We start from the raw sequence: 27,434 nt of genomic DNA, 5'->3' as shown, positions 1-27,434 counted from the left end.
CTACTGAGACTTGTCAGTTCAAAACAGACATCCTGCATAGTAGTAGGATGCAGTCATAAGCTTGAAAATCAGTTCACACTGGTCAGTCATCTGTTTCTATCATCTTCTGAGACTCCAAACACTGCAGAGACAAAACAGCATCTACAAAAAGCAGAAAAAAAGCAGCTTGACTACAGAAAAGAAAAAAAAGTTATTCTATTTGGTAACGCCAAACGTCAGTCATATCAAGTCGTGGTCCCTTTCAAGGAAACTCAGAAAAACAGCTTTCTCAGAAGAGGAGCCTATTTCTGAAAAGCAAGTTTTCTTTAAAAGAATAAAGTTCTTTATCCAGGGCACGTCATCATCACCTGCATATAGCTTATCCGGCAGTGTGCTGAGGATCTATTCTGTAGCCTCAATCATTAATTTGCAACTGACCCCATTCTGAAGTTATTGTTCCAATCTGCATGTGAATACTCTGCCTGTTCCAAAAAATTGCAGGAGGATGACAGTCAAGAAGTGGCAAAATGGGTAGAGAACAGTCAGACAGGTTAATTCATCTGACTGCTGAGATAATGAATATGCAAGAGAGTGCTAGGAAGGAGCAGCAAGAAGGAAGATAGCTAGAAGGAAAATTTTTAAAATTTAGAGTAGAGCAGAGAGAATTGCACTTAGCACACTGGGAAAATGTCTAGGCCTTCACTTCATAAGAAGTTGTCTGCAGCCTGCAGTTGACACCACGAGAGTTTCCCAAGCGGTACAGTCAGTAGTGTGTTACTTGTACTTACCATAATCTTTGCTGTTTCTGAAACGACTCTGAAGATAATTGACCTCCTGATCTTTATGTGCCAGTTCCTTAGGAGAAGGAGTTACTGAGGCCTTGAGCACCCACTATGTTTTCTGTTTGCACATATTTCTTAGCCTTTCATTTTTAATTTTCCAGAACTGGACTTATGCTCATGCAAGTTGCTTCCATGCAGGACTCCAGGTGCGATCTGATACAGACATTAGTGCTGGCTGAGCACCATGGAATGGGTACACTCAGGTCTAGGAAAGCAACTCAAGCAAGGACAGCTTTCAAACACATATTTATGTGACACATTAGATTAACAATATGTAGATAAAATATTCTGGCTACTTGATTTGGGTTTATTTGTTCAGAGGCAGGACAGTTTCAGATTATTCAGTGTTAAATTCTTTGTTTAAAAAATTATTGAGTGTCTAAAATCCTGATCTGAGTAACATGTTTAACGTATCTGTTTGCATATGTTAAAACAACAGGGATTTCAGCCTCTTCCAGCACTGAGTCCAATAGCAAATGTGAACAATGGAAAACCAGCAGTAAGTATGAGATCTGTATTGCAACTGCATAAAAGTGGTTTGAAACATGACATTTTGCATCTTGAGGGAGACTTGTGATATTTCCTCTTCAAGATCACAGGTTTTACTTTAGAAATTTGCAAATACACTTTTTTAACTGGTTTGGACATCTCAGAGACAATTTTAAATTGCTTATTCCAGACCTGTTTTCATCACCGTAGCTGCTTTCCCATCTCAAAGGAAAAAAAAAATAGTTAAGAATACCTCTTAACTTAGTGCTTGATTATACCTACAACACACAGTAGTTTTTAAATTAATAATAGTGATACAAAATAACAAAATACAACCAACCAAACAACAACAAAATAGCAACCAACCAACCAAACAACAACAAAATAGCAACCAACCAACCAAACAACAACAAAATAACACCAAACCTGAGCATGTGGATTTATTCTTACATATGTACTGTTTGACTTAAGCATACTGCTTATTGTATTTGAAAACAGTGACTTTTAAAATAGTATATAGTCATTTCCTATTACTTGTTCTTATGCTTGTAGGATTTGCAGTTTTGTTTGTATGATAACTCCAAGACTTCTGCATGAAAATATTAGCTGCTTTTAAAAGAATTTTAATTTTTAAGAGTATCGAATCTTCTCAGTTTCCTTAATGTTCAAAGATGAAGAGGTATTTCTGCTATGGGTGTCAAACAAATGATATGTGATGGCAGCAAATCACTTTTATACCTGATCTGGAAAGTACTAGTTCTTGTGCTGGCAGGAGAAGGCAGGGGTTTAGTTTGTTTCCAATGTATGTCTTACCAGTATTATAAATATTTTAAAAAACAGTAACTTTTCTTCTTTTTTTCTCCAGCTGCGTCTGGTAGCTTTAAACTTGCCGTTTTCTGGTGACATGCGAGCAGATTTTCAGTGTTTTCAACAGGCCCAACTAGCAGGTTTGAAGTCTACCTACAGAGCCTTCCTCTCATCACATTTGCAAGATCTGGCCACAATTGTCAGAAAGACAGACCGATATCATTTACCAGTAGTCAATCTTAAGGTAAAAATGAGTGCTTAGTACTTACTATGTTAGGATAGGCTAAATATGCCCCAAAATCTTTTAAAACGGGAAAGCAGAAAGTTTCAACTAAAACTGCATTTTATAAAGAAGCAACTTTGCTTCATATTAAATGTCAGATTCAAGACAAAATAAAGTACTGATAAAGTAGAAAGTTACAGGCTGTCTCACATTTCCTTTGCATTTTCAAGGGCTGCTTTTTTCAATATCCTAGGGCTGATGGTAGAAATAAAGCTATGTGAACAGTCTACTTCAGGCAGGCTGCTGTAAAAGAAACAGTATGATATTCAGCTTTCCGGATATTATATTATATTATATTATATTATATTATATTATATTATATTATATTATATTATATTATATTATATTATATTATATTATATTATATTATATTATATTATATTATATTATATTATATTATATTATATTATATTATATTATATTATATTATATTATATTATATTATATTGTATTGTATTGTATTGTATTGTATTATATTATATTAATGTTCTACCTTCTACTTTGATCACAGTTAGAATGCCTATTTTTCTTGTTTCTAAAGACAAAAGCAAATTCTGTGCTTAGTAGTGATGCTGGATTTACCCAAATGAAACAGAGAAACGTCTAGAGCATGAGTCATTTTGTGCTCTCACATAAACAGATACACTCTAAAGCTGAGGAAAACAAACCATGTCTCTGTAGCATTGGTTGACTTCCAGAACAAATGGCCAAAGAAATCTACAGGAATAACACGTTATCTTTGGAACTTGCTGAATGGATGCTACTCTGAAATGCATGCAAACACAGAGTCTTGGAGACAATTTTGAAAGGATAATACACTTGCAACAATTTTCACAAAACTGTCACTTCCACAGAAGTTCCAATACAAATTATCTCTATATTTTCACTACTGCTACAATAGTTATAAGCAATTTTTCAAACAACCCTTAGGAGGAAAGGGGCAGTGGAAATAGAGATGATCAAGCTAAATATGTGGAGTGACGATAGAATAGAGATGCAATTGTGAGGCAAAGGCATGGGTCAGAGAGCTGTTAGCTTAGAGATGACAGATGAGACAAGTTTGTGCAGGAGCATCATGCAGAAACTGATGTGAAAGCTGAAATCATAAGTGTTCTTAAATGCAGAAAAGATTTCAGATGTATAGATAGGTCTGTAAGAGTCAGGTATGACATGGATATTGGATCTGGTTTGTTTATAAAAGTAATTTTGAAATTTTAACAGGGAGAAATGCTTTTCAATAACTGGGAATCTATATTTAATGGAAATGGTGGGCAATTCAACATTCATGTTCCAATTTACTCCTTTGATGGGAGGAATGTCATGACCGATCCATCTTGGTGAGTATACATTGCCATTTATAAGTTTTACGTGGCATTTATTTTAACCAGGTAGTACAAGGGGCAATATCTTGGGCTGCTAGAAATATGGTAAAAAATTCTTCCTTTCTTTATCTATCTTTCTTTTCCTTTTTTGATAGACTATGAAAGAGATATCAGGTTATGTTCACGTTTTCTTCCTCTACTTTGTATCTTAATTTTTCCCTACCTACTGTTTGCTTCCAGCAGAAGGAAAGCAGAAATATAGGTCACAACACATACAGGTGTGCCATTTAATAAAGCAAAAAAGAGACTTTTTCAGGAAATGATTTCTTAACATTACCTTTCAGGCCTCAAAAAGTAGTATGGCATGGTTCAACTGCAAATGGGATCCGACTGGTTAGCAACTACTGCGAAGCCTGGCACACAGCTGATATGGGAGCTATGGGACAAGCATCACCACTGAAGACGGGGAAACTTCTTGATCAGAATGTATATAGCTGTAGTAATCAGTTTATTGTTCTCTGTATTGAAAACAGTTTCGTGTCTGACCCCCAAGGAAAATAATTCACCTGTTCACACAGAAATATTCCATCTGATGACAGAGAAAGCTGACACTGAAATTTCATTTGCAGCAATGTAAATATTTTAATTTTTGTAATTGCACATTCCAGGGGAAAAAATAGCCAAAGAAAACATACACAAACCACATTCCAGTTACGTGGAACATCCAGTGCACATACAGCTGACTTAAAGCCCTTCTTTCCACTTAAACTCCACATGGTTCAATTTACCAACAATTATGTCACAGCCCCTTGTCTTGCTGGCTGAGCTGAAGATCACTTAAGGGCACGAGTCAAGTGTGGTCTATGAGGAATATGTAGTAGCCCATCTCATAATCAGTATGGCTCAGCAAGGCTGCTGCTTTTTCACAGCTGAGAAGCTACATGCTCTATGCTCCTCTTTTCACTTGCATAGATTTTGAATATCCAAGACATTATTCATATCTATATCTGTATATATCCACATACTGTCCCTGAGCAAGCAATGGGCAGCTTTTACAACTTACACTAACGGAATTTACAACACAAAGGCTTTAAGAACAAAGGTGCTAACCTCCTTTGAGTTTCAGTGGAAGCAAAGTACCTGACTCCTGTAAGCTTGTACAGATTGCAGCCTCGTACTTAAACGTAAATTGACTAGCTTCCACATTTCACTTGAGCTTCTTTCTTTGCTCCTTCTAGACTTAGGACTTTACAAAGGAAGAGTAAACTTCACCTAGACAAAATATAGTCCTTATTTTTGGTGCTATTGTTACCAGGAAGCCCAGAGCAATGCTAATAGAAAACATCCGGTTTTACTGGTAGAACTGTGCAAAGAAAATGCAGACAAATGAACCATCTGACCTTTATTTATTTCATTGCACATTAGAGGAAGTAATTTCCTGTTCTGGCAGACTGCTGAATGAAAGATGTCTGTCACCGTCTCTTTAAAATATGTTCTAGGCATTTTTATCCCACTAAGTTATATGTAGAGTGATTTTCCTTTTTTGTGAATTTACCCTTCTGGCAGTCATATAATTAAAGAATCTTTAATATAAAATAACAGCAGCAATTATAGGAATTATGAATAAATGCTAATGTTCTTTGCAAACAGTATAACCATTGCATCTGACGTCCTTTGCCTGTATATTAGTAGACTGCATACTTTAAACAACATATTTACTTATGTTTTAACAGGTTATTTTAGCAGTTATGGAGTTGAACTTCACATTATTTCAACATTTAATCTGTGTTGGAAATGCATGTTCATTTGCTGACAAACAGACTATTAAATTACTAGATAGCTACCTTTAAAAGACAAAAGCAAATCACACACACTATACTAAACTGATATAATTATGTAACATAATATTGTGAAATCCAGCTTTATTTTTCCTGTTTACTACAAAAGTTTATTTCCCAGGGTCAGCTGAATCATATCAACCTTTTTTCTTGGAAAAGTCATATTACAACATGGTAATGAGGCAAAAGCAGTTTATATTGCATTTAAAATGTGCAACAATTCACTGCACTCATTTATGGTCCGTTTCCCTAAAATGCTGAGCATCCTTGTGAAATAACAAGTTCTTTCAGCTCACACTGAAAGAGTTATATATGTATAGCAGGGTTTCTCTCTGAGTCACAGAAGTTTCAAGGGGAGGGAAACAAAGCTCTTTTACATGCTTCCAGCAGGAACCATCTATCTTTAATCCTTTAATTTTTGGCAGATTCTCAGATCAGCCAAGTCATGGCCAGTGGGGTTTACCCATGCAACCAGTCATCATCCATCTATTACCAACAGTTCTCAAACTTCCACTCCTGAGATAAAGCCAACAGTCAGAGAGTTGGGCTATTGCTTTGCCTAGAACTGCAGTGACAGGGTGGGGGCAAGGAGAACAGCACCGCTTAGAAAAGCTGTGTGAAGGAGTAGGGGAGAAGACTAAAAAACATGCCACTTTTAGGAGATATTGAACTAGAATTTAAGTTGGACTCACCAAAAATGCACCTAGAATTCTCTTTGTGCCAATCCTTTCATGGGGCTAACCCCTCTCTGAGTACTGAATAGCTGCTAAAGATTAGCAGAGAACTGAAATGGTTACGCACCATCAATGAGATGTCAAAGAACTCTCAATAGTTTCTTCCCACCCCTAACAGTATCTACAGGTTACAGAAATTTGTTACATACGCTTCAACTTAATACAGAGCATGAATAATGAATCATGCATCATCTGGGCTGCTGCGGCACGGAGTTCACATGCTGTGCTCACACATGAGCAAGGGAGCTAGTACACCAGAGAATGGCACAGAAGCGGTTTCCCTTGGAAAAAACTTTTTGTCCTTTCAACAAGACCCAGTGAGGCTCCCTAGTATAACTGGAAAGAAACAGTAATATTCATGAAGGATATGACAGAGAAAAAAATAGCCAAGTACTTAAAAATAAATTAGCTTTCCCTATCAAAGCAGAACACTTCCTTCACTATGATCCCAATACAAATGCCAGGTGCACTGGAGGAAGAGCATGTGCTAATTCAGGTAAGGAATTGTGTATAAAGTAAATGAATTACCAAAACAAGCATCAGAGCAAGGCAGAAAAGAGTAACTGCACTAGAAATCAATGCATCAGTCTGAGTGAATGAAATCAGAGTGCCAGTCAAATAAGATTCTTCTGTCTTTAAGAGGAAAACATCCATTTATTTTGAAGTTTTGATGCATTTTAAAATAAGTTAATACTCTGTAAAATAAGTTTATAGAGTGTAAATACAGAGGAGTTTCTTCCTTGAAATAATTACACTTTAATTTTAATTAAGCTGCTGCTTAAACTGAACAAAAAAAAACAAAAAAAAAAAGGAATATTGAATTGTTACTGGAGAAACACATTTATTTAACATAGATACATTAGGGATGGTGCAAAATGCAGGGATACATAGTTCTTCCTAAGTTAAAAAAATTTTTTGTAATGAAGGTAAATTGTCACATGAAGTAAAAATTGACTTTGAATATACCATTCCAGATCAGACTGTGTTAGAATCAGACAACAGTTTTCAGCAGACACACCATTTTTTACTGCTATGTTTTACTAGTTTGTATCTATCTTCAGTCCACAGAAAGTAACAGGAGACATTATCATTGATCAGTAATGTCCTGTGCTACCTGGATGAACAACAGTGAGGTGAGGGGTTTCTCCTCTCACTGCTATTATAGGCAGGCCAAACCTGTGAGTTTCTGCAGTACAACATATATACCTCAAGGACAGACAATTAATAGAACTAGATGCAGTCAAAGACTGTCCAGCCTTGCTTCTGAGCTGTGCATTCATGTGAAAGAAGAAAGAATAAGTTGCTATATGTCCTGCTTTAAGGATCCCACAGTTGCTCTTCTTTTGCATTGAGTTTCAGATATTCCTTCTGAAGAAACACTTGCAATCCTTCTTTTCACTCCAGTCTCCTGTCCAGAGAAGAGAACTTGTTTTTAGATTTTAAAGGAACTAGATGATAGGACTAGATGCAATCTCAGTTTGGTGCTCAAGTACTGGAGTTACTGGTATGTAAGTTAGAGCCTACACTCTAACAATACCTTCCTGCTGTCTGTCCTTAATGCTTCAACAATAACTGACCAGAGATACAAATATTTCTAGATGACCATCTACTTAAAGTACTTGTAGTACTTTGCTAATTAACAAGAAACTAGCCTCCCTTTTTTAACTTGTCATAGAGCCATTTGTCATTGCATCTTAAAAGGACTATTTCACACCTCTGTTCCGCTGTTACTGGTCGGTGTAAACTTTTTACTTAGCAGATTCTCTTCCACTGTATCCATAACAGAAAAAACAAAAACAAAAACAAAAAACTGTTCTACTCCTAGATACGCCTATGTATAATCTGGAGGTGCACCCAGGGTGGATGGCTCAGCTCCAGCAGCATTAGACTTAGCCTGGGAGCAGAGAGAAAGAGAAGTCAGAAGACATCTTCATCCTGAATGAGCAGGAAATGGAGTGGCCAGCAGGTCCAGGGAGCTTATTCTGTCCTTGTACTCGGCACTGGTGAGGCCAGTCCTTGAATACTGTGTTCAGTTCTGGACCCCTCACCACAAGAAGGATGTTGAGGCTCTGGAGTGAGTCCAGAGAAGAGCAACGAAGCTGGTGAAGGGGCTGGAGAACAGGCCTTATGAGGAGCAGCTGAGGGAGCTGGGGTTGTTTAGCCTGGAGAAGAGGAAGCTGAGGGGAGACCTTATTGCTCTCTATAACTACCTGAAAGGACGTTGTGGAGAGGAGGGAGCTGGCCTCTTCTCTCAAGTGATAGGGGACAGGACAAGAGGGAATGGCCTCAAGCTGCGCCTGAGGAGGTTCAGGCTTGACATCAGAAAAAAATTTTTCACGGAAAGGGTCATTGGGCACTGGAACAGGCTGCCCAGGGAGGTGGTTGAGTCACCATCTCTGGAGGTGTCTAAAAGATGAGTAGACGAGGTGCTGAGGGACATGGTTTAGCGGCAGATAGGAATGGTTGGACTTGATGATCCAAGAGGTCTTTTCCAACCTGGTGATTCTATGATTCTGTGATTCTATGATTACACACCGATGTTGATCAGGGGTTACATCATAGCCTGCTTTCCCCAGGTAGTCTCAAGGTACTAGTGACACTTCAGCAGAATAGGAGGTGATGGAACTCTCTGATCCTATAAGGGCCTAAGATCACCTACAAATTCAAATTCAACCCAGGATGGTCATGACAATGCCTCTGCAGGAAAGGTATGCTTTGTATGCTGTGCTTGAAGTATGTTCATAAGAACAGCAGTGTGAGACTGCCTAATAGCCGTGTTTGTCTCCTGGTGGTAACAATGCCACCTTACAGTCCTTTAGTTTGGCCATCCTTGGTTCCAGACATATTTACCAAGATCCTAGGCACAGTAACGGCTTGTTGCTGGAAAAACATTGTGTCCCTACTGAGTTAGAGAATGAGTTAGTGTTAACATCAAAAAAAAAAAGGTTTATTGGTGTTTAGCTTTGCTACAGAATGTATTTTAGCTTTGCTACAGAATGTATTTTAACTTTGCAGGCCCCAAGGTCCCAACTGAGGCTAAATCTATACTAGAAAATTATCAGGATCAAGGTAGAGGCATTAGCAGGAATAGTTTGACTGTTTAATTGCTGAACTATGCCCTGGCACTGTTCTGGTCAGTGCCACCTCTTTAAAGGATTTTCATCAGACAGTGGGTAACTCTAGGCTTGCTTTATTCACAACTCAGAGTCCGGCTATCAACTCAGTGAATGGCAAAAGCCCCCACAAAATCATCAGATATTTATACATTTTAACATAAGCATTATAAAATAGATATTTATTTTTTAAAGTTCTTGGTGGTTTTCCATGTGCTCCTAGTTCTTCATTATTCATTAACTCAAAAGTCCACACAAGTCCATAACTCATCTCCGCTGTCTCATTTCAGTTCTCCTTCTGAAGTGATGCTTCAACAGGTCACGTTCCTCCTCCAGTCATATCTTCTTTCTAGAAACACATCTATCCACCTTTAAACTTCAAAGAAAAACCTCAAGCTGTTCAGTCAGCTTATACCTATACCTAGTCTATGCCTATATTCAAAAATAAGTTGACCTTTTAATCATCAGTTATCATCAAATACAATACCTACGTTCTAAGTCTGATATTTCTTGTCTGTTGATTCATCTGGACCGGGGCTATACATGGGTCAATTGAACAGTATTCTTGTAGCTGTCATAAAGATCATTTTCCAACACCTGTTCTTATTATATTCCTGATACAATACTGAATTTATCACAATAACTATCAGTAATATCTAAGTCCTACATGGATATATTTATCATATTTTCTCATTTCCCTTAACACACCTCCAACATTTCAGTCAGTGCCTTGGGGTATGTTTTGCAGGACAGCATGTGCCAACAGCTACTGCTGCGGTTAGTTTGAAGGAGCCATCCTGCTTTGGAACAGAAAGGCTTAATTATACCAACTCAATGCTTAACAACTGTATTTGGTCTCAGGGCTAACAAGAGTCCTCAGCTAACTGAAAGCCTGTAGGGAGAATGCAGGACACGCACCAACACATCTTTATGGCTTTTTGCCAGGCTTAATATACAATCCTCCTGCAAACATCCATTTATATAATCCGTATTTCCAGATTAATTCAGGGAACATTGCCTTACACAAATGCTTTCATACTGTATACAGATATATTGTGCCATCCCTTTATCCTCTCCTTGTTCAACAGTGATGAGAACCTTGGTTGGGGCATGGAGTGGCTGTTCACGCAGCTGGGAAGTTTCAAATCTGTGAGAAATAAAAGGCCCTGGTATGATCATCCTGTATAACTGACAACTAGTTCCATGATGCCTTATATCAGCAAACAGGGCAACACAAATGTTTGTCCATGTCTTTACTCCAGTACCTGGCAGATCAGGCATCACATTCATGTGTTTACAATCTACCTGTTTGGAGTACTGAACAGCTTCCAGCTTCCACTACTTTGCAAAGTCTCTGTCATTCAAATCATCAAATTCATGATCCAGTGTTCATTCATGTGACATGAATTTCCTATCAGCCACTGGTAAATATCCACAGGCAACTATGCTTCCATTGACACTCTGGGCAACTGAAAAGCAAGAATCTCTTTCTGTAGCCCATGATCAAGAATCCACAGATACTGAAATATTGATAGCTCCAACAGGAAGGACCCAGAGTACCACTCAAAATATCTTTAGTCCTCCAAGCAAGTCTGTGACCATGAACCCCTTGGGCATTAAACTTAGATTTCCCTCAAAGGCGATGGGTTAAAAGGTAACAACTTCCAGGTATGCTTTTGCAGAAAAGCTCTGATTCTACATAGAAACTTAACTGCGTGGAGAGAGTGAAGAAGTTTAGGCAGACCTTAGTGCCCCACTCACAAGAATTTCTGTTAATTTTTAAGTGAATATCTCTCTGCATAATGTGCAGAGAGCTTAAACACTCAGTAGTAAAAATCTGCAGTGATATGACTTGAGCTGCCTTTGTCTACAAGTTAATTCTAAACTACTGAAGCCTATTTTAATGGAAGACAGGTGTTATGATAAGAAGTAGAGCAGCAACTTCTTGCCATCCAAAATTACAGCCTGCCCCAAAGTTCACGTGCAAGAGAAGCCCAAATTAAAATACAGAAGGTGAATGTGGTAACAAGCCACCTATTCCACTACTTCTGGGAGAACTAGTCAATGTCTTTTGTTATTACCAGTAGTGCCCAGTAACAGCTGTGACTCTCCCATCCAAGACACCTCAGAACCACGCAGAGCAGTTAGCACAGAACAGCGTAGAAGAGGACAGGAGCCTGCTGAGACCTTTGCAGGTTTTGGTAGCAATGATCAAACATACATTGCATTCTAGAGTCAAGTGGTTTATGGTGGTTCCCTTTTCACAACACTTCTTCCTCATTTTGCTCGGAGGAAAACAATGTCCAGAGAACAAACTAGGACTATTCATCAAGGGTAAGGCTGTCTGAAAAACCCCAGCTTCTTGTGCTACAAATGCTGCCATGACTAAGGCATGGCGTGGCCAAAGAGGAAAGATGATTTCATGTTTCTGGCAACAGAACTGTGCCAAAGGAACTGGATCCTGCTCCCAATTCACTTGTGGAAGAAAATCTTCATAGAAACTGATCCATTTTAGGATAGGTTAAGAATAGATCAATATGGAATTCCATGGGACTTAAAGTTTGCCTACGTCAGTTCAACCAGATGCAAACAATTTAGGGCTCCACAAAGAATCATAGAATCATTTGGATGGAAAAAATCTTTGAGATCATCAGCTCCAACTAAACCTGTCTACTACTAAATCATGTCCCCAAGCACATCTACCCACCACATTCTACATTATCCCTTGTGCCCATTCTCATTATCATGAAGCCCCACAGACAAATCATGCAAAGTAAAAGATACTTGTTCCTTGCTGACTTGGCTCTTGATTTGGCTCCTGTGGGATTAGATATGGGCAAATGTCAGCAGCAGGGAGGGCAGAATCACATAGTCACAGGTGCAGAGAAGAGTAGCGCTTGCTTATATTGTCAAGGTACTGCACTCTAAGGTACAGGCCACCTACTGGGCTGTGAAAATGAAACACGTTCTTGAAGAGCTGATCGCTAAGAGGGCTCTGCCCATTTTGTGCACTGAATAAGGCAAGGATATCATAAATATGATCACACATTTTAAAAACATACTAAAATGTGTAAATCCAAGTGGAAACTGGGCATCAGTAACCCCAGTTCTGGAACTTTTGAGTACTTTTGAGAACTTTTCACAGAATTGGACACTTTTTGTATCGTAGGAGTTTTGTGTATGTATAATTTATGACATTTATTGTGCACCTAAACATAACTCCTTTTATCTCATCTCCAGGATAATCCTACAAATTATAGGAAGCTTTTCTTCTCAGCCAAGCCAACAGAACAAACTAATTCTGGTGTGTTTGTAGGGCAATCCATTTTTGAGAGTTGATTCAATCAGAAACTAAAGCGATACTAAATAAACCCCACTGCGGTGTGTGGATAGTCTTCAAAATGTAATACACAGTTCCTTGATCTTCAGCAAAGTTCTAAGAAACACTATATCCTGGAAAAAAAAAAAAAAGCATTCAACTTCTCAAGAAAATCTGTTCTGATAACTAACAGCACAATAGACTGGACTTCATCTACTGCTAAAAAAGAAGTGACGTTCGCTATAAAATCGAACTGCAACAGAATGATACTCAGAGATTCTCTAATTCCAATGTTTTGTCGGAGTAGATATTGAACATTTATTGAGCTCTTAATTTTCTAATTTTTTAAACTTCTTGGTATCTTCTGCTTCCATTAGGTGCCTTTCCTTTCAGCGTTAATAGGCTAAGACACCAGTCCTATACTGAGGTCCAGTTCAGCAGATCTGAGTTCCTCGCAAGTGCACAGAGAAACTGTATGATGTATTAGCATGGGTTTAAAAAAAAAAACACCAATCAACAAAACCAAAAATGAACAAATTTTTTTTTCATCTTCCTTCCTGCATGGTCACTTAAATTTGAAGCTAACCAGCTGAGAGAGGCTGGTGTTTTGTATGCTGCCCCCAAGAAAGCAGCACACAGTTAATTTTGCTGGAGGAATGCAGAGCTATTTGTGAAGTCGGACAACACTAGGTGTCCAGAATATAGGATCAACTCTAGTAGCAAAAAGGCCTGGTTATAGCTAGGGCTGCTGCGTGGCTTCACTAGTTGGACAGCCAGCAACCAGACATCAGTGCTCAGGGTTCTGCTCACAGCCCAGCTTAACGTGGCACAACACAACTTCACTATTCTGCCAAACACCAAAGAGGATCTGCGAACTGCTCACTAATACCAGTAGAAACAAACAATGGAGAATAAGACTAGAGTTCAACATCTCTTGGGTCCTAATTTAAATGACAAATCAAAAAGCCTTTTCCATGTCAAACAGATTAGAAATATTTTACCAGATGTAGGCAAGCAAATCTAAGAGTGCCAGAAAACCTGTATGACGCTTGCTAGGTCTGTGACCATGCTGTGCTGTTACAGTGCTGAATTTTAAAAATGAACACAGAAATTACTCATGACTTCAGGAGAAATTTGGAGCTTTCTTAGTAGAGAAAATTGGAGCTCTGAGTCAACTGTTACATTTATCTACTAGGAGATTCTGAAAGGTTTTTGGACAACATTCCCACAATATTAAACACTAGCAAAAAAAAATGATTAATTGACAGCCGTCATCTATGAGGATCTCTCATCAAAAATGCTTTTTTCTCCCTGACTTGAGCTTATTTATTTAATGAAGTGTTTTCATGGACGCTTGGGGAGAGTGTTACATCAGTAAATTCCCAATTGGTGTTTTCACTGGCAGGGAAAATAGGTATGAAGGACATGATATAAATTGCTTATTTTTTTAGATTTTGGAATTCAAAATCTTAAGTCTGATTAAAAAAAAATCATTAAAAAACTTAAACTCTGTATCAATAGAAGGTCATTCCTGATTGCGACTTCTCATTTTTTCTCACTTTATATTAGCAACTGGCATCCTTCCAAAGCCTCCTAGTTATTCTTTCATATTCTTTAAAAGCAGGATAGTTAAGCTTTTGAAAGTGATATTGTCGCAAATGTAGTAATATCTTACACAATGTTCCAGTCAGAACTGAAGTTACATCAAGATGAAAGACAGAATGGTTCAGTACTTTGTTAACCATCAAAGATAAGAACCAATTCACATATTTTTTTTAGAAAGACAGGGCTCACATCAAGTAATTAGATATCACCAGACATTCACAGGAATGCACTGAATATGCACAGAATAATGTGGTCATGAGCACCACATACATACATACACAAGAGTATTTCTTCATCTGAAGACACGGGAACTAAACATTTGCTTAGTCTGATTATTTGGATCTCAATAATCAGTGATCAACAACCACATTTAGAAAATAAAGACCCAACCTGGAAAAGTGCCTGAAGATAGAACAGAAAGCAAGAGAAGGAACAAAACATTCCAGACTGAGTAAGAACATTGGGTTTCTTGTGTGAGGATATTTCAGTTGCTACTGTCTGAAGAAAAAATAAAAATCCTGCTTTAAAATTTTGTTTACTAAGCCTACAATTTAAAAATAAATCCTTTGAAGTGGTTTATGGTGTGGATGGAATAATTTTTTTCAATATACAAGACAATCTTGACATCCCTAGCGTTTCCTAAAAGAATTTGAGGTTTGAGAGACTCCACCATCTCATAGTTTCTCACTACTTTTTCATCCTTACTCTGCTCTTGAAGCCTTACGCTTCTGGCTAGTTGTATTTTAGTACCAGCATTCTTACTACATTCTTAAGTTCTCAAAAGAGGCATTTTCCTCAGTAATCTAGTATCCAGTCTAATAAGACTTCTTTGATAGAAGTCAAGCTTTGTCATTAAACTTAAGGGACATAGCTGATGAAAAATTACCTCCATAGAGAAACAGAAGGAGTAAGTTCTTATTGTTTGCCACCAGCAAATGTTGTTCAGGAGAATTCCAATACAAGCTCAGAAATGAAAACAGGATTAACTATTAACTTTTTATAGGTCCAGTGACCAAAGTCTTCCCTGTTAATAATGCCACTTACAAATGGATAAATAAACAAAGACTTAAACAATCTTAAATTATATATTCTTGGAAAGAAGTTAGAAACTTATCTGCCCAGGGACTGGTAAAGAACAAAGTTCCACAATTGTTTTCCACCATCTCTCTTTTCACTGAATAACTTCTCATCTTATTGAGAGAGATCTTTCGCCTATTTTTCTCATTTTTAATTTTTATTCCTGAGCAGATACAAACTCCATTTCCTGATTTAAAGAACAAACCCTTTTTCAGAACACACTGCAGAAAATGTCCATACAATTTTTGTGGAATGCTCAAAGCACAGCACCTTTAGAGTGAACTCTAGCTATTGCTTGCAAAGGAATAAGTGAAAACTGGCAGAAAACTCTGCCAAGAGAGACCATAGACACCGGATTTTCAAACAACCAGGCAGAACCTGAACTGTCATAGAAAGTCTGGCATTATCACTTCAGGTAACATCCAGTCACAAGCACTGAAGAATGACAGTGAATGGAGAATATGTAGCAAGTTTAGAAAAGCTGCAGCAAAACAGGCAATTCCTATAGCACGCTATAGAAGAAACTCTCTGTCATTCCCAGTTTGCAGGGTTAATAAATCAGGGTTAGGAAATAATCATTATTGAAGATGTGCAATTTTTTCTCTTTTTTTTTTTATTGTGGGTTCACACTTAACTGACTATTATTTTTAAATATTATTTTAGTGACAGCGAAAGTATTATTAAAAAACCTGATTTCTGTTTTAAGGATGACTGATACTTAATTCAAGCTGGAATCTAGATCATCAGATCTAATGCTTTGGGGTTTTAGCAGCTTATCACCATGATATCCACTTTCTGCTTTAAGAAATGTATTGTCTGTAATGAGCCCTAATTCCGTGGAAGAATCCAGGTCTGTCAAACCTGCAGGATGCCCACCTGTATCTGTTCAAAGAGACACAACAGGAAAACCTCATGATCTGTGCATTGCTAGAGAGATATTACCTTTGGGTTGGTTACACACGCTGCTCCCTCCCCACATAGATCTAAACTGAGTCCAGTGTCAGATCTGGTTTAAATGTAGCAGGAAACTGAGCTTTCTTGAAAAGCAGAATGTCATAAATTATTGCTTGCATCATTAACTTGGTGTGCATCATTAACTTAACTTTACCAAGCAGGTAAAAGCTGTACTCCCATAGGAAAAAAAAAGTATCCTTTCTTAATTAGAGCCAAGCTACTTTAATGCATCTATCCTTCACTGTAGTCATAGGTGAGATATTTATGCAATTTCAGGGTTGCTACAGCAAAAGGCCTTCAAATAGATAATGATATACAGTCTAAAGTGATTTCCAGACCCTGTTGATGTCCACTTCTTTGCTTCAGGCAACCCCTCCCTAAGCTAGTTCTTCTTCACCACTTCTGTGTTTAGCAGCATGTCTTGGACTATATGCTTCTTCCCTGCTTTCAGCATAAATTAGACCTCTCTTAATGAGACTTACAATCAATATCGCTCTCTTTGAATACATTCATACCTGATTTCAAATGAAGATAGATATCATCTGTGTAAGAAACATCTGATGGACTCTACAAGCTGGAATGAAACACCGAGTTTGATAAGTTCAACAGCAGTAGTATAAAACTGTCATCACTGAGATCTGCTTAACTGCCAAGTAAGAACTTAGAGCACTACAATGTAAACCTACTAGCTGCATAATGAGTGTTAGCTGGAGGGATCAAGCCACTGCATCTGATGCAGTATTTTGCTGTGCTGCCCAGTTCGTAACCCTGAGATATGGATCTGGTTTGTTTCACAAATACTGAATTAAAATTGAAAAGGGTTTCGTATGTCTTAAGTTTTAACTAGCCTTCTGTTAACAGAGATGATTACCTGGGTTTTGAATAACTCAGATCTCACTGTATGTAGTTTTGGAGGCACTGATGAGGCAAATCAGGCAATATTTATAAAGGTTATAAAATGAGTAATTCTGATTACTTTATAAAACACTGACTTCCAAAACATATTTTCTTTTGCTTGTCTCTGATTTAGCAAGATCACAGGTCTCTGATAAACTTTCTGGTTTGTGTCCTTATAGAAACTGCACACTAATAAGCACTTCGATCCTTTCTCTCCTTGTTTGAATAAAACTGCTTTGGAAAACTGATGACTGGAGGGATGGGGTGATAGATGTTTGCTTGTTTTGGGGGGTGTGTGTGAAAATAATTTATTCTGTTGTTTGGGTGAATGTTACATATTCAATATTTTAACTCTTGTCAAGTTCCTGGTTAATATATTTTTTAAAAATTATGATGCACTGAATAGTTCTTAAAAAACACACAAAATGTAGCTAATTACTACAGAGAGAAAACTATAAAAACTGCAGATGAATTCTTGGAACATCTTTATTTCCTCCTGCTCTACCACTAATTGTGCATATTTTCTTGCTGAGATAAAGATTCATTAGAAGTCCTTATTACCCTGACACAGTGTCTCTTATACTGAAAGACTAATAAAGCTTTTAATGGTCAGCATTAATAGTATCGTGTACCACACGTCCATACATTTTTACTTTAAAAACAAAAAAAAATTATTTATTAGTACCCATTTTGGTAGCAAAATAAGCTGATAATGCAAGAACATTCATATCCTTGATCTTAGTCAAAGGCAAATCTAGAGAACAATTCATTTTGTATCATCTTTTATCATCTCACCATAAGTGGAGTCATGGAAAATCATTACTTTATAAACAAATGAGGCTTGGCAAAAAGTTTTTCTTGCCTATTCTTCTAAATAAACTTCCATTAACTACATTATTTCCATTCTCAGTAAGCACTGTGAAAACAAAGATGGATTAAAGTATGACAGAAACGTTCTGAAGGATTCCCTCACATGAAATGAAGAACAATGTTTAATACATTCAGTAAAAATGTCATAAAGATATAATAGTGAGGAGTTGCTTTCTATCGAACTTGAGGAATTGGTACACTGAAGTATTTTTCATGTTATCGTGGCAGTAAAAGGACAAGCAATTACTGTCATTTTGAAAAATCCAAAATTGCAGAAAAGTTATTTTATTCCTAAATAAAATATCATTTTACAGAGAGGCATATATTGGAAACTATTTGCTGACTCCGCCATGGTCTAGCTTAACCACATTTGACTAACTAGCATATTTAAGGATGAATGCAACTAGGTGCAGTCATAAAAAAGATCTCCTCATTATCTTTGGACTGGAATTCAATTGTTTGCAGACACAGGGAAAAAAATATTATTTAAATCTTCTCAGGTTATCTTTTTATTTTTTATTTTTTATCTACCTTCTCCATCTAGGATAGTAAAAAAAGACAGATTTTATTTATTATCAAACAGAATATGTATTGTGCACTACTGTGCAACTCAACAAGTAAATTCAAGTCCCTTTCTCATAACCCTCCTGAAGGTAGTCATATGCAGATCAGCAAACCCCTCCCCTCTGCGTTAAAAGCAGTTATGAAGTTTATATGAAGGAACAGGAATACCAAAACACTGGAAGAGGAAAACTTACTGCAGAAGTAATAGTGGGAAAAAGTTGATGGAAAAACACAGGGATGAATTGTACAGTAACTAGGGGGAGCTAATGGGAGAAGGTGCAGGCACTGACCTTCTTGTCAGTGACCTTCCAACAAGAACAAGATCTAATTGCCTGCCATTGTACTTTTAACATCAGAAGTCTGTATTGTAATCAGAAGTTCTTAGACCCTACCTTAATCAGAAGCTGCAGTTGTAAAAATTTGGAAACACAGAACAGAAGCATGTCAAGAAAAGTCCACCATGACTCCTAGGTCCTTCTCCACAGAGCTGCTTTCCTGCTGGTCAACTCCCAGTCTGTACTGATGCAGGGGGTTGTTTCTCCTGAGATGCAGAAGCCTAAGCTTGCCTTTGTTGAACTTAATGAAGTTCCTCCCTGCCCAACTTTCCAGCCTGTCCAGGTGAATGGAATGGCAGCACAACCTTCTGATGTATCAGCCACTCGTCCCAGTTTTGTATCCTCAGCAAACTTGCTGGTGCGCTCTGTCCCCTCCTCCCGGTCAATGATGAATAAGATGAACAAGACCGGGCACAGTACTAATCCCTGGGGAACACTGCTAGCTATAGGCTTCCAGCTTGCCTGGCAAGATCATGGAGCAGATCCTCCTGGAAACTCTGCTGAGGCACATTGAAAATAAGGAGGTGACTGGTGACAGTCAGAATGGATTCAGTAATGGCAAATCATGCCTGACAAGATCAGTGGCCTACTATGACAGGGCTACAGCAATGGTGGATGAGGGAAGAGTAACTTACATCATCTACCTGGACTTGTGCGAAGCATTTGAAGGCCAAAAAGAATGTACCCCCACTGATGGTTGGGAATGGTGACCATGTATCAACAGACAAGGAGAAGGCTGAGGTACTTAACAACTTTTTGCCTCAGTCTTCACCGATAACTGCTCTCCTTACCCCTCCTGGGTCATGGGACAGCAAGATGGTGACTAGGGTGCTAAACCCCCTCCCACTGTAGAGGAGGATCAGGTTCATGACCACCTGAAGAACCGGAACATTTATAAGTCTGTGGGACCTGATGAGATGCATCCCAGAACCCTGAGGGAATTGACAGATGTGGTTGCCAAGCCACTCTCCATGATATCTGAAAACTCACGGCAATCAGGAGAAGTCCCTGGTGACTAGAAGAAAGGTAACATTGTGCCCATTTTTATAAACAGCAGAAAAGACGACCCTGAGAACTACCACTCTGTCAGCCTCACCTCTGTGCCTGGGAAGATCACGGAACAGATCCTCCTAGAATAAATGCTAAAGCACATGAAGGACATGGAGGTGATTAGTGGCAGCCAGCACGGCTTCACCAGGGGCAAATCTTGTATGACCAACTTAGTGGCTTTCTGTGATGGGGTGACCGCAGCAGTGGACACGGATAAAATGACAGATGTAGTCTACCTAGACTTCTGTAAAGCCTTTGATACGGTCTCCCACAACATCCTTCTCTCTAAATTGGAGAGATATGGATTTGATGGGTAGACGGCATGGTGTGTAAGAAACTGGTTGGATGGTCGTATTCAGAGAGTAGTGGTCAATGGCACGAAGTCCAGATGGAGATCAGTGACTAGTGGTGTCCCTCAGGGGTCCATACTGGGACCAGTGCTGTTTGATATCTTCATCAATGATACTGACAGAGAGATTGAGTGCACCCTCAGCAAGTCTGCAGACAACAACAAGCTGAGTGGTGTAGTTGCCACACCGGAAGGACGGGATGTCATGCAGAGGGACATGGACAGGCTGGAGAAGTGGGCCTGGGAGAACCTCATGAGGTTCAATATGGTCAAGTGCAAGGTCCTTCACCTGGGTCAGGGCAATCCCTGTTTTCAGTACATGATGGGGGATGACGTGATTAAGAGCTGCCCTGCAGAAAAAGACTTGGGGGTGCTGGTTGATGAGAAGCTCAACATGAGCCAGCAATGTGTGCTCGCAGCCCAAAAGGCCAACCATATCCTGGGCTGCATCAAAAGAAGTGTGGCCAGCAGGTCGAGGGAAGTGATACTGTCCCTCTCTTCCTCTCTTCTGAGACCTCATCTGGAGTACTGTGTCCAGTTCTGAAATCCTCAACATAAGAAGGATATGGAGCTGTTGGAATGGGTCCAGAGAGGGCTAGAAAGATGATCCAAGGGCTGGAGCACGTTCCATATGAGAACAGGCTGAGAGAGTTGGGTTTGCTCAGCCTGGAGAAAAGAAGGCTTCAAGGTGATCTTATAGCGACCTTCCAGTACCTGAAAGGGGCCTACAAGAAAGCTGGAGAGGGATTATTCATAAAGGCTTGTGGTGATAGGATGAGGGGGAACGGGTATAAACTGGAGAAAGGCAGATTTAGATTAGACATTAGGAAGAATTTCTTCACCATGAGAGTGGTGAGACACTGGAACAGGTTACCAAGGGAAGTTGTTGATGCCCCATCCCTCACTTTAAACTGTTATTATCATGATTCTTATCCAGGTGAAAAGTACTGTGGGAGTAACAAGGCTTTTTATAAAGGCTGTGTTGACTAAATAACTGCAAGTAAAAAGGAGACATGAGATCATTGTTACATGTAAATTAATGTGGCACTGAGGAGTGTGGCGGTTGCTGTCCTGAACACTACAAACTGGGAAGTCACCATCTGGCAGAGACACTATATGAAGCCTGAAAGACTGACTGCAAGTAACAACTACAAGAGCACCTGTGACCTATGTGACTTGTCCTACAGTTGGAGAGTCACACAGAAAGAAAACCAAAACAGAAGTAGTGTAAAAGCATATGCTGAACCTGAGGGATGTGGAACTGATTCAGGACCTGGACACAACAGCCAGTTAGTTAATAGAACCAGGACTGGGGGATGAGGCAGGGCTGAGGTGGGGGAGTGGCCGGTTCCCAGAGCAAGCAGGTAGCTGCTGGGCAAGTGGTCAGCTGATCCCAAGAGTGCAGAAGAGAGCCTTTCCTCCTTCCCTGCCACTCAAGCAAGAGCTAATAAAACTGCTGATTAAAGTAACAATCTCAAACATGGCAATTTTCTTCACAGGGTGGATCCTAGTTGCCACAGGTTGTAAGATTAAGTAGAACCTCAGACAGCTGTTTAGACTGTGCAAGGACGTTTCTGATTCCCAGTTAACTACTCCAGCCAGGTGCAGTGAATGCACAGACTGAAACAAGACAGGAGCTGCCCATGGGGACAGCATTGCTCATTCCTTGCACAGGACTAAAACTCGCAGGCTATATTCTTTTTGTGCTGCAGGAAGACAAATCCCTTGCTTATCAACCACAAGGCCAGCTGTAAGACTAGCAGCACATAGACCAGGTTGTCTGTTAACAGTGAATAAGCTGCCAGTATCTGTGTGTTCCATCTACAAATCATCCGACAGCCCAGAGAGAGAAGCACTGCAGTAAACAATGGAAGGGCTATGCACACCTCTCCCAGTCCACCTCCCATCCACACAGTATCCAAAGAGAAGCAATTCCTCAGCTAATGTGGCCTTCCCTCTTGTAGTTACTATTACAAAATAGTATTTACTATTACAAAAAGTGAAATATTTTTATTTAAGCCAAAGTACAGATAAGTTTCATCTAAACATTTGTGGGTTTTTAAAGTTAGACAGAACGTCCCTCTGATAAACAGGTTTTCTTTAAAATGGTGTTTTTCCAGACACTTTTCATTCTTTGAAGATGCCAGTGTCTTGTGTGCAGTGTGATCTGTGCTGAACAGATGTCTCTGCTTCTGTAATCCCCTCTGTTTGGAGTTTTTGTCTTCTCTCTAACGCAAGGTCAGGCTCCAAAGCTCCAAATTAGCAAGAGTTTTGACTGTAGCAAAGTTTCATTAATAATATTGCAATTAGGCCTTGGAAAGTAATAGAAATGCGTAAGATTTCTGGGAGAATTTATCCCGTAAGTGTAAGCGGGGAATCCATCCTGTCCCCAGCTCTCGCCGCGGGACACACGATAGACGGAGATCGCTTCTCGTGTTGCCCAGCCAGGATAACGGGCGCTCGCTTTCCGAAACTCCAAAACGAGTCTTGAAGAGTTTGCGGCATTGTCGGTACCACATTAAACTCCCTGAGCACCCCCAGCTCCGCCCGCACCTCCCTCCGAAGGCGCCGCCTCCCGGCTGGAAACCACACACCCCACCCACCCGCGCGGGGCCGACCCCTCCCGCCTATCACCGCCCGGCCCCGCCAGCTCCCGCCAATCACCGCCCGGCCCCTCCCCTCCCGGCGCCTGTTGTTGTCGGGGCCTCGGCAGCTGCTGGGGCGGAGTCGCCAGCCGGGCGGTTCCGCTACGCAGGCGCGGGCTGGGGCGGTGCCGGCGGCGCGAGTGGCTTCCCTGGCGGAGGGAGGCGCGGGGCGGCGCCCCCCGCCTTGGCTGCGCGGGGTCGGGACCGGACCATGGCGGCCCGGCGGCGCTGGGCCTTGCTGTGCGCGGTGGCGGCCGCGCTGCTGCCCCGCGGGGCGGTCGGTGAGTGCCGCGCGCGCCCGGGGGGCGCGGGTCCCGCGGGCCTTTTCGGAACATGGCGGCGGGGCGGGGCCGGGGGCCGCGCGCCCCTTTGTTGGCCGAGCGGCGGCTCCGGGGGCTGCCGGGCTGCCCGCTCCGCCCCGGCGCACGGTGCCACCCGCGGGCCGGCGGGCGCGGTACCGGGAACGCGGGCCGATCAACTTTCCGAGACTCGTTTCGGAAGGCGAGCGCCCGTTATCCGGGCTGCACGGCACGAGGTGTGATCTCCCCGAGGCGGGAGCTGGGGACAGAGCGGATTCCCCGCTTACGCGCGTGGGATACGTTCTAGGAATCTTAGGCGTGTTCTGTTACTTTCCAAGGGCTGATTTTAATGAAACTTAACAAAGTCAAAACTCTTGCTAGTTTGGAGCTCGCTCCAGCTCTCTGCCTGACCTTGCCTTAGAGGTAGGAAGGAACATCCAAGCAGAGGGGATTACAGAAGAGACGTCTGTTCAGCACAGATCACACTGCACACAAGACGTTCTCGTCTTCAAAGAATAAATAGTAAAAGGGAAGACTGTGCTTGAAAGTAGGCAGGGGCGTTCTCTCTAAATTTCTGTATAAGTTTTCCCAGAACTGTTATGCTTATTCTTGTATCAAATACGTGTTGAATGTTCCACATTAGTGAAGGTAAAAAACTGCCTGCACTCCCACGTCAGATGCTTCGGCTCGGTTACGTGCCGCATTGAGGAGTGCTGGCAGCATCTGTTTTGAAAGGTAGTGTCGTGGTGGTTTGGGTGACCGACCTCTCACCTCCAGTCAGGCAGCCGACCTGTGTGCTCTGTGTGGGAGAAGAAAGGGCTTTGATTATTGTACAGTAAAATGGTTTAGTTCCTCCAGTCTTCTGTACTTCGTGCTCTCTTGTGAAAGGTGTGGTTTCAGAGCTGTGCTGTTATAGAACTAATGCATTCAACAGGAGTTCTTAGCATTTTTGCTTTTTTTTTTTTAAATGAAAAACACTTTTGTTCTTCATTTAGGTATACAGATGTTACAGACATCCTGGTCTAATTGGTTTAGGTTTCACTTTCACCTGTAATAAGTTAGATGATGAAATACATACAATACAGATACAGAAAACCTGCATTTTGTAATCAGCCCACTTCCTAAATTCTTCTGTAGGTGCATTGTATATTGCTTTGGGTTTAAAAGAGGAAGTGGAATAGAAGCTTGACTTCCTTCTTAGTTATAGTTAAAAGTTTAAGATATCACTTGGTCTGGGTTTTTACCATGTTTTTTTACCATAATTCAGTCTAAGATGATAGCTGTGCTATAAAGAAAGTATTACTTAAAGAAAACAGAACTTTGCTATGCTAACATGGGTTCCTCACCCATTCTTATTAAAGAAGATGGAGAATATTTGATGTGGAAATGAAGTATGCTGAAGTTACCCATGGTGGTTCTTGTGTTCTTCGAATGGTGTGGCAGACTTTAAATTAAAGCTTTCTTTTGTAACACGTCCAGTTTAGATGTTGAAGGCATTTTTACCTTGATTTGAGCTTTGAACATTTTCATTTTCAGTGCCTCTAATCAATCAACTTTTTTTTTCCCCTTAATCTCAGTCATGAAATTAAGGTCTAAAAGCTTTATGTGAAAACTAGGCAATAGACTTCCATGCAGAATCTTAAGGGTGAAAGTGGTGGTGTGCTACCTTTTGTTAAGAAAAAAAAAAAAAAGTAAATGTTCTCTATCCAAGGGAATAGATTGTTGATCCATAACTCATAGACAGGTCCTTGGTTAAGGAATTAATTTCAATATTGTGGTCTTAAATTGACCTTTGTGCAAGGTATGATTTGGGTGCTGCTACTTAGTATTCTTGCTGTGGATTGACAAGTTAGGCATTTTCTGATGCTTCTTATGTTCTACGACATGCTGGTGTTGTTGCATGAATGAATCATTTTGTGATACGGTTTATGTGGAGATCAAACGTGTAGTGAATCACAGCAGCTAGCTGAACAGTAGAACAGCCCTAACTTGTAAGACAATCTGAACTGTAGCTTTGCTCTTTTTTTTGCTGTGTGAGCTATGTTCTTTGATCTCTGAAAAATTCTGGGGAGTCCCTTCTTGGAAACTGTTGCATTCACACATTTGCCTCTACTCACAAGTAGAGATGGAAATCTGATTTGTATGCTGAAATTTATTTGAGGATACAAAGGGAGATCTTTATTCTTTCCATTTTCATAGCTGGGCATTTAATTTTAAGTTTCTTTTGTTTTTCTAAAGCATGCTCTTCTGTGAAAGATACTTGAAACAAATATTTAATGTTACATTGCTTGGGCAACAGCATGGGCGTGTGAGTAGCTTTATGGATAAGATGGAAAAAAAAATAGTGTCATTTAGCACCTGCACTACAGGGATATAGTATTGCATTTTTTGAAGCTGCAGTTTTTCACAAGGCTTTTTAATATTACTTGAAAGTTGAGGATAGTGCCTTAATAAACTAGTTCATCTGTTTTCGTGAGTGCATAGCTGTGGTTGCCAAAACCCTCTGTGAGGTGCTGTGATTAAAAAATATGTACCCATGTCCCAGATGTTGTAAGGCCTAAGAAGTTTTGTATCTTGAGCCAGAAGAGTCTGGTCATGAGTCGGGTAAATTGTATATTGGGGAGGCTGCCTTTTTTTTTTTGCATCTAGCATATTTTACTGGATAGGTAAAGAACTATAGCCCTCTTGCTCTTCTCCCTGAAATCTGTTACTGTCCTAGACATCATAGCCTTGCTCCTTTATCCCATAAAATTCTATGTCTTGTGACTAAAAGTCCTGCATAATGCTGCTGTTGGGGGCGTGGGACTATTTGTCACTTTTAAATGTTTAAAACAAAGATACATGATTAAATAGTAAAAATTATAACAATATGAAATTGTTAATTGCTCGTAATGAGATGTGGGTTTGTTTCTTGTTTTGTTTTTTAGAGCACCTCACAAGTTTTAACTGCCGTTAAAAATTCTTTGGCTGAAGATGGTGTCCTATGCTAAACTGTCTGAAATAGGGTTTTCTGGGAGTTTTAAGCAATTATAAAAGTAAAGGCTTTCTGCACTTTTCTTACTTCAGAAAGACAACAGATAAAAAAGACTGTTTTGATAGGTACCTAATGGTACAGACTTCTAGAAGTTAAGTGGATAAGGTGTACTTAACTCTGTTCACATTTTGTATGTATGTCACACCCTGAGGTAGATGGAGTAGGACCCAGAATTGTATTTAAACATTTAGTTTATTACCTATAATGTTACAATTCGAAGTCAAGAGTATAAGCTTAAGTCTAGGCTGATATTAGCATCCTATAAGGTTTTGAAAAGTACTATATGACCAGTATGGAGTTCAGTGATAGAGCCTTTAGATGTTTCCTTGAAGCTGCTGCAAGTGAAGTTGCTGCAAACGCCCTAGTGCTCGCGGATTGTTGACGACATCGATGAGGGATCTCAGACCAGCTGAGAGGGAGCTCCGATTTGTGCTTGCTCCTCTCATTCTCTTATAGTCCATTCTGGAGCAATAACATTTGGGGTGCCTATCGGCCCAATCTCCTCTACCTTTTGTCGGTGGTTCCGATGGTAGGGGGAAAGTGGATTGCAGTGCAACCCCCACCTGCGTGTAGTAATCCAGAGAACTCCAGGGTCGTAGATCAGGACTCTATTATAGTTCCTCATACTGAAGATCTAGACTACATGATCTGTAATCGTCTATAGCATGCAATTCTGCTATTTTCAAACCAAATGAAAATAATGCCATTTTTTCACAATAACTATGGGTATTTTAGGAAGTGACAAATCAGATGCTGCTGCCTACCTAATGTCAATACTCTGTAAGTTACTTGATGGCTTCAGTTTTGCATTTTAAGTCTTACCAAGCTGTGTAGTTCCACTGTCTCATTTATGTTGCCAGCTTACTTTACCCTCCCTGTGGTCTTTCCAGGCTGCATGGAAGAGAGGCTTTTTAAGGGGAATACGAAACTGTCAAACTGACTCAAGCCTGAGAAATTACCCAAGTAGTTGTGTTTGATGTGATGTTACTGTATTATTAAATCAGATTGAAATGTGAGGAAGTATACTGT

The 27,434-nt window shown here is 40.0% G+C and overlaps 2 protein-coding genes across 2 annotated transcripts in view; both read left to right on the top strand.

Annotated features, from left to right (window-relative positions):
- The window catches only part of COL15A1 (collagen type XV alpha 1 chain), a 119,374-nt gene extending 113,975 nt beyond the window's left edge, over positions 1–5,399 (top strand). Inside the window, exons 33-36 of the mRNA XM_069853840.1 lie at positions 1,261–1,320; positions 2,176–2,361; positions 3,622–3,737; positions 4,067–5,399. Of these exons, the coding sequence (XP_069709941.1) occupies positions 1,261–1,320; positions 2,176–2,361; positions 3,622–3,737; positions 4,067–4,283 (579 nt within the window). The 3' untranslated portion in view covers positions 4,284–5,399. The remainder of the gene's footprint in view (positions 1–1,260; positions 1,321–2,175; positions 2,362–3,621; positions 3,738–4,066) is intronic.
- A 17,852-nt stretch (positions 5,400–23,251) lies between these two features.
- Positions 23,252–27,434, top strand: part of TGFBR1 (transforming growth factor beta receptor 1) — a 33,340-nt gene continuing 29,157 nt past the window's right edge. The window contains exon 1 of the mRNA XM_069853804.1: positions 23,252–23,353. Coding sequence (XP_069709905.1) covers positions 23,284–23,353 — 70 coding nt within the window. The 5' untranslated portion in view covers positions 23,252–23,283. The remainder of the gene's footprint in view (positions 23,354–27,434) is intronic.

This window comes from Phaenicophaeus curvirostris, chromosome 3 (assembly GCF_032191515.1).
Source record: "Phaenicophaeus curvirostris isolate KB17595 chromosome 3, BPBGC_Pcur_1.0, whole genome shotgun sequence".
Classification (NCBI taxonomy): Eukaryota; Metazoa; Chordata; class Aves; order Cuculiformes; family Cuculidae; genus Phaenicophaeus; species Phaenicophaeus curvirostris.
Note: the sequence above shows the minus strand (reverse complement) of the source record. Positions and strands in the feature narration are given on the sequence as shown.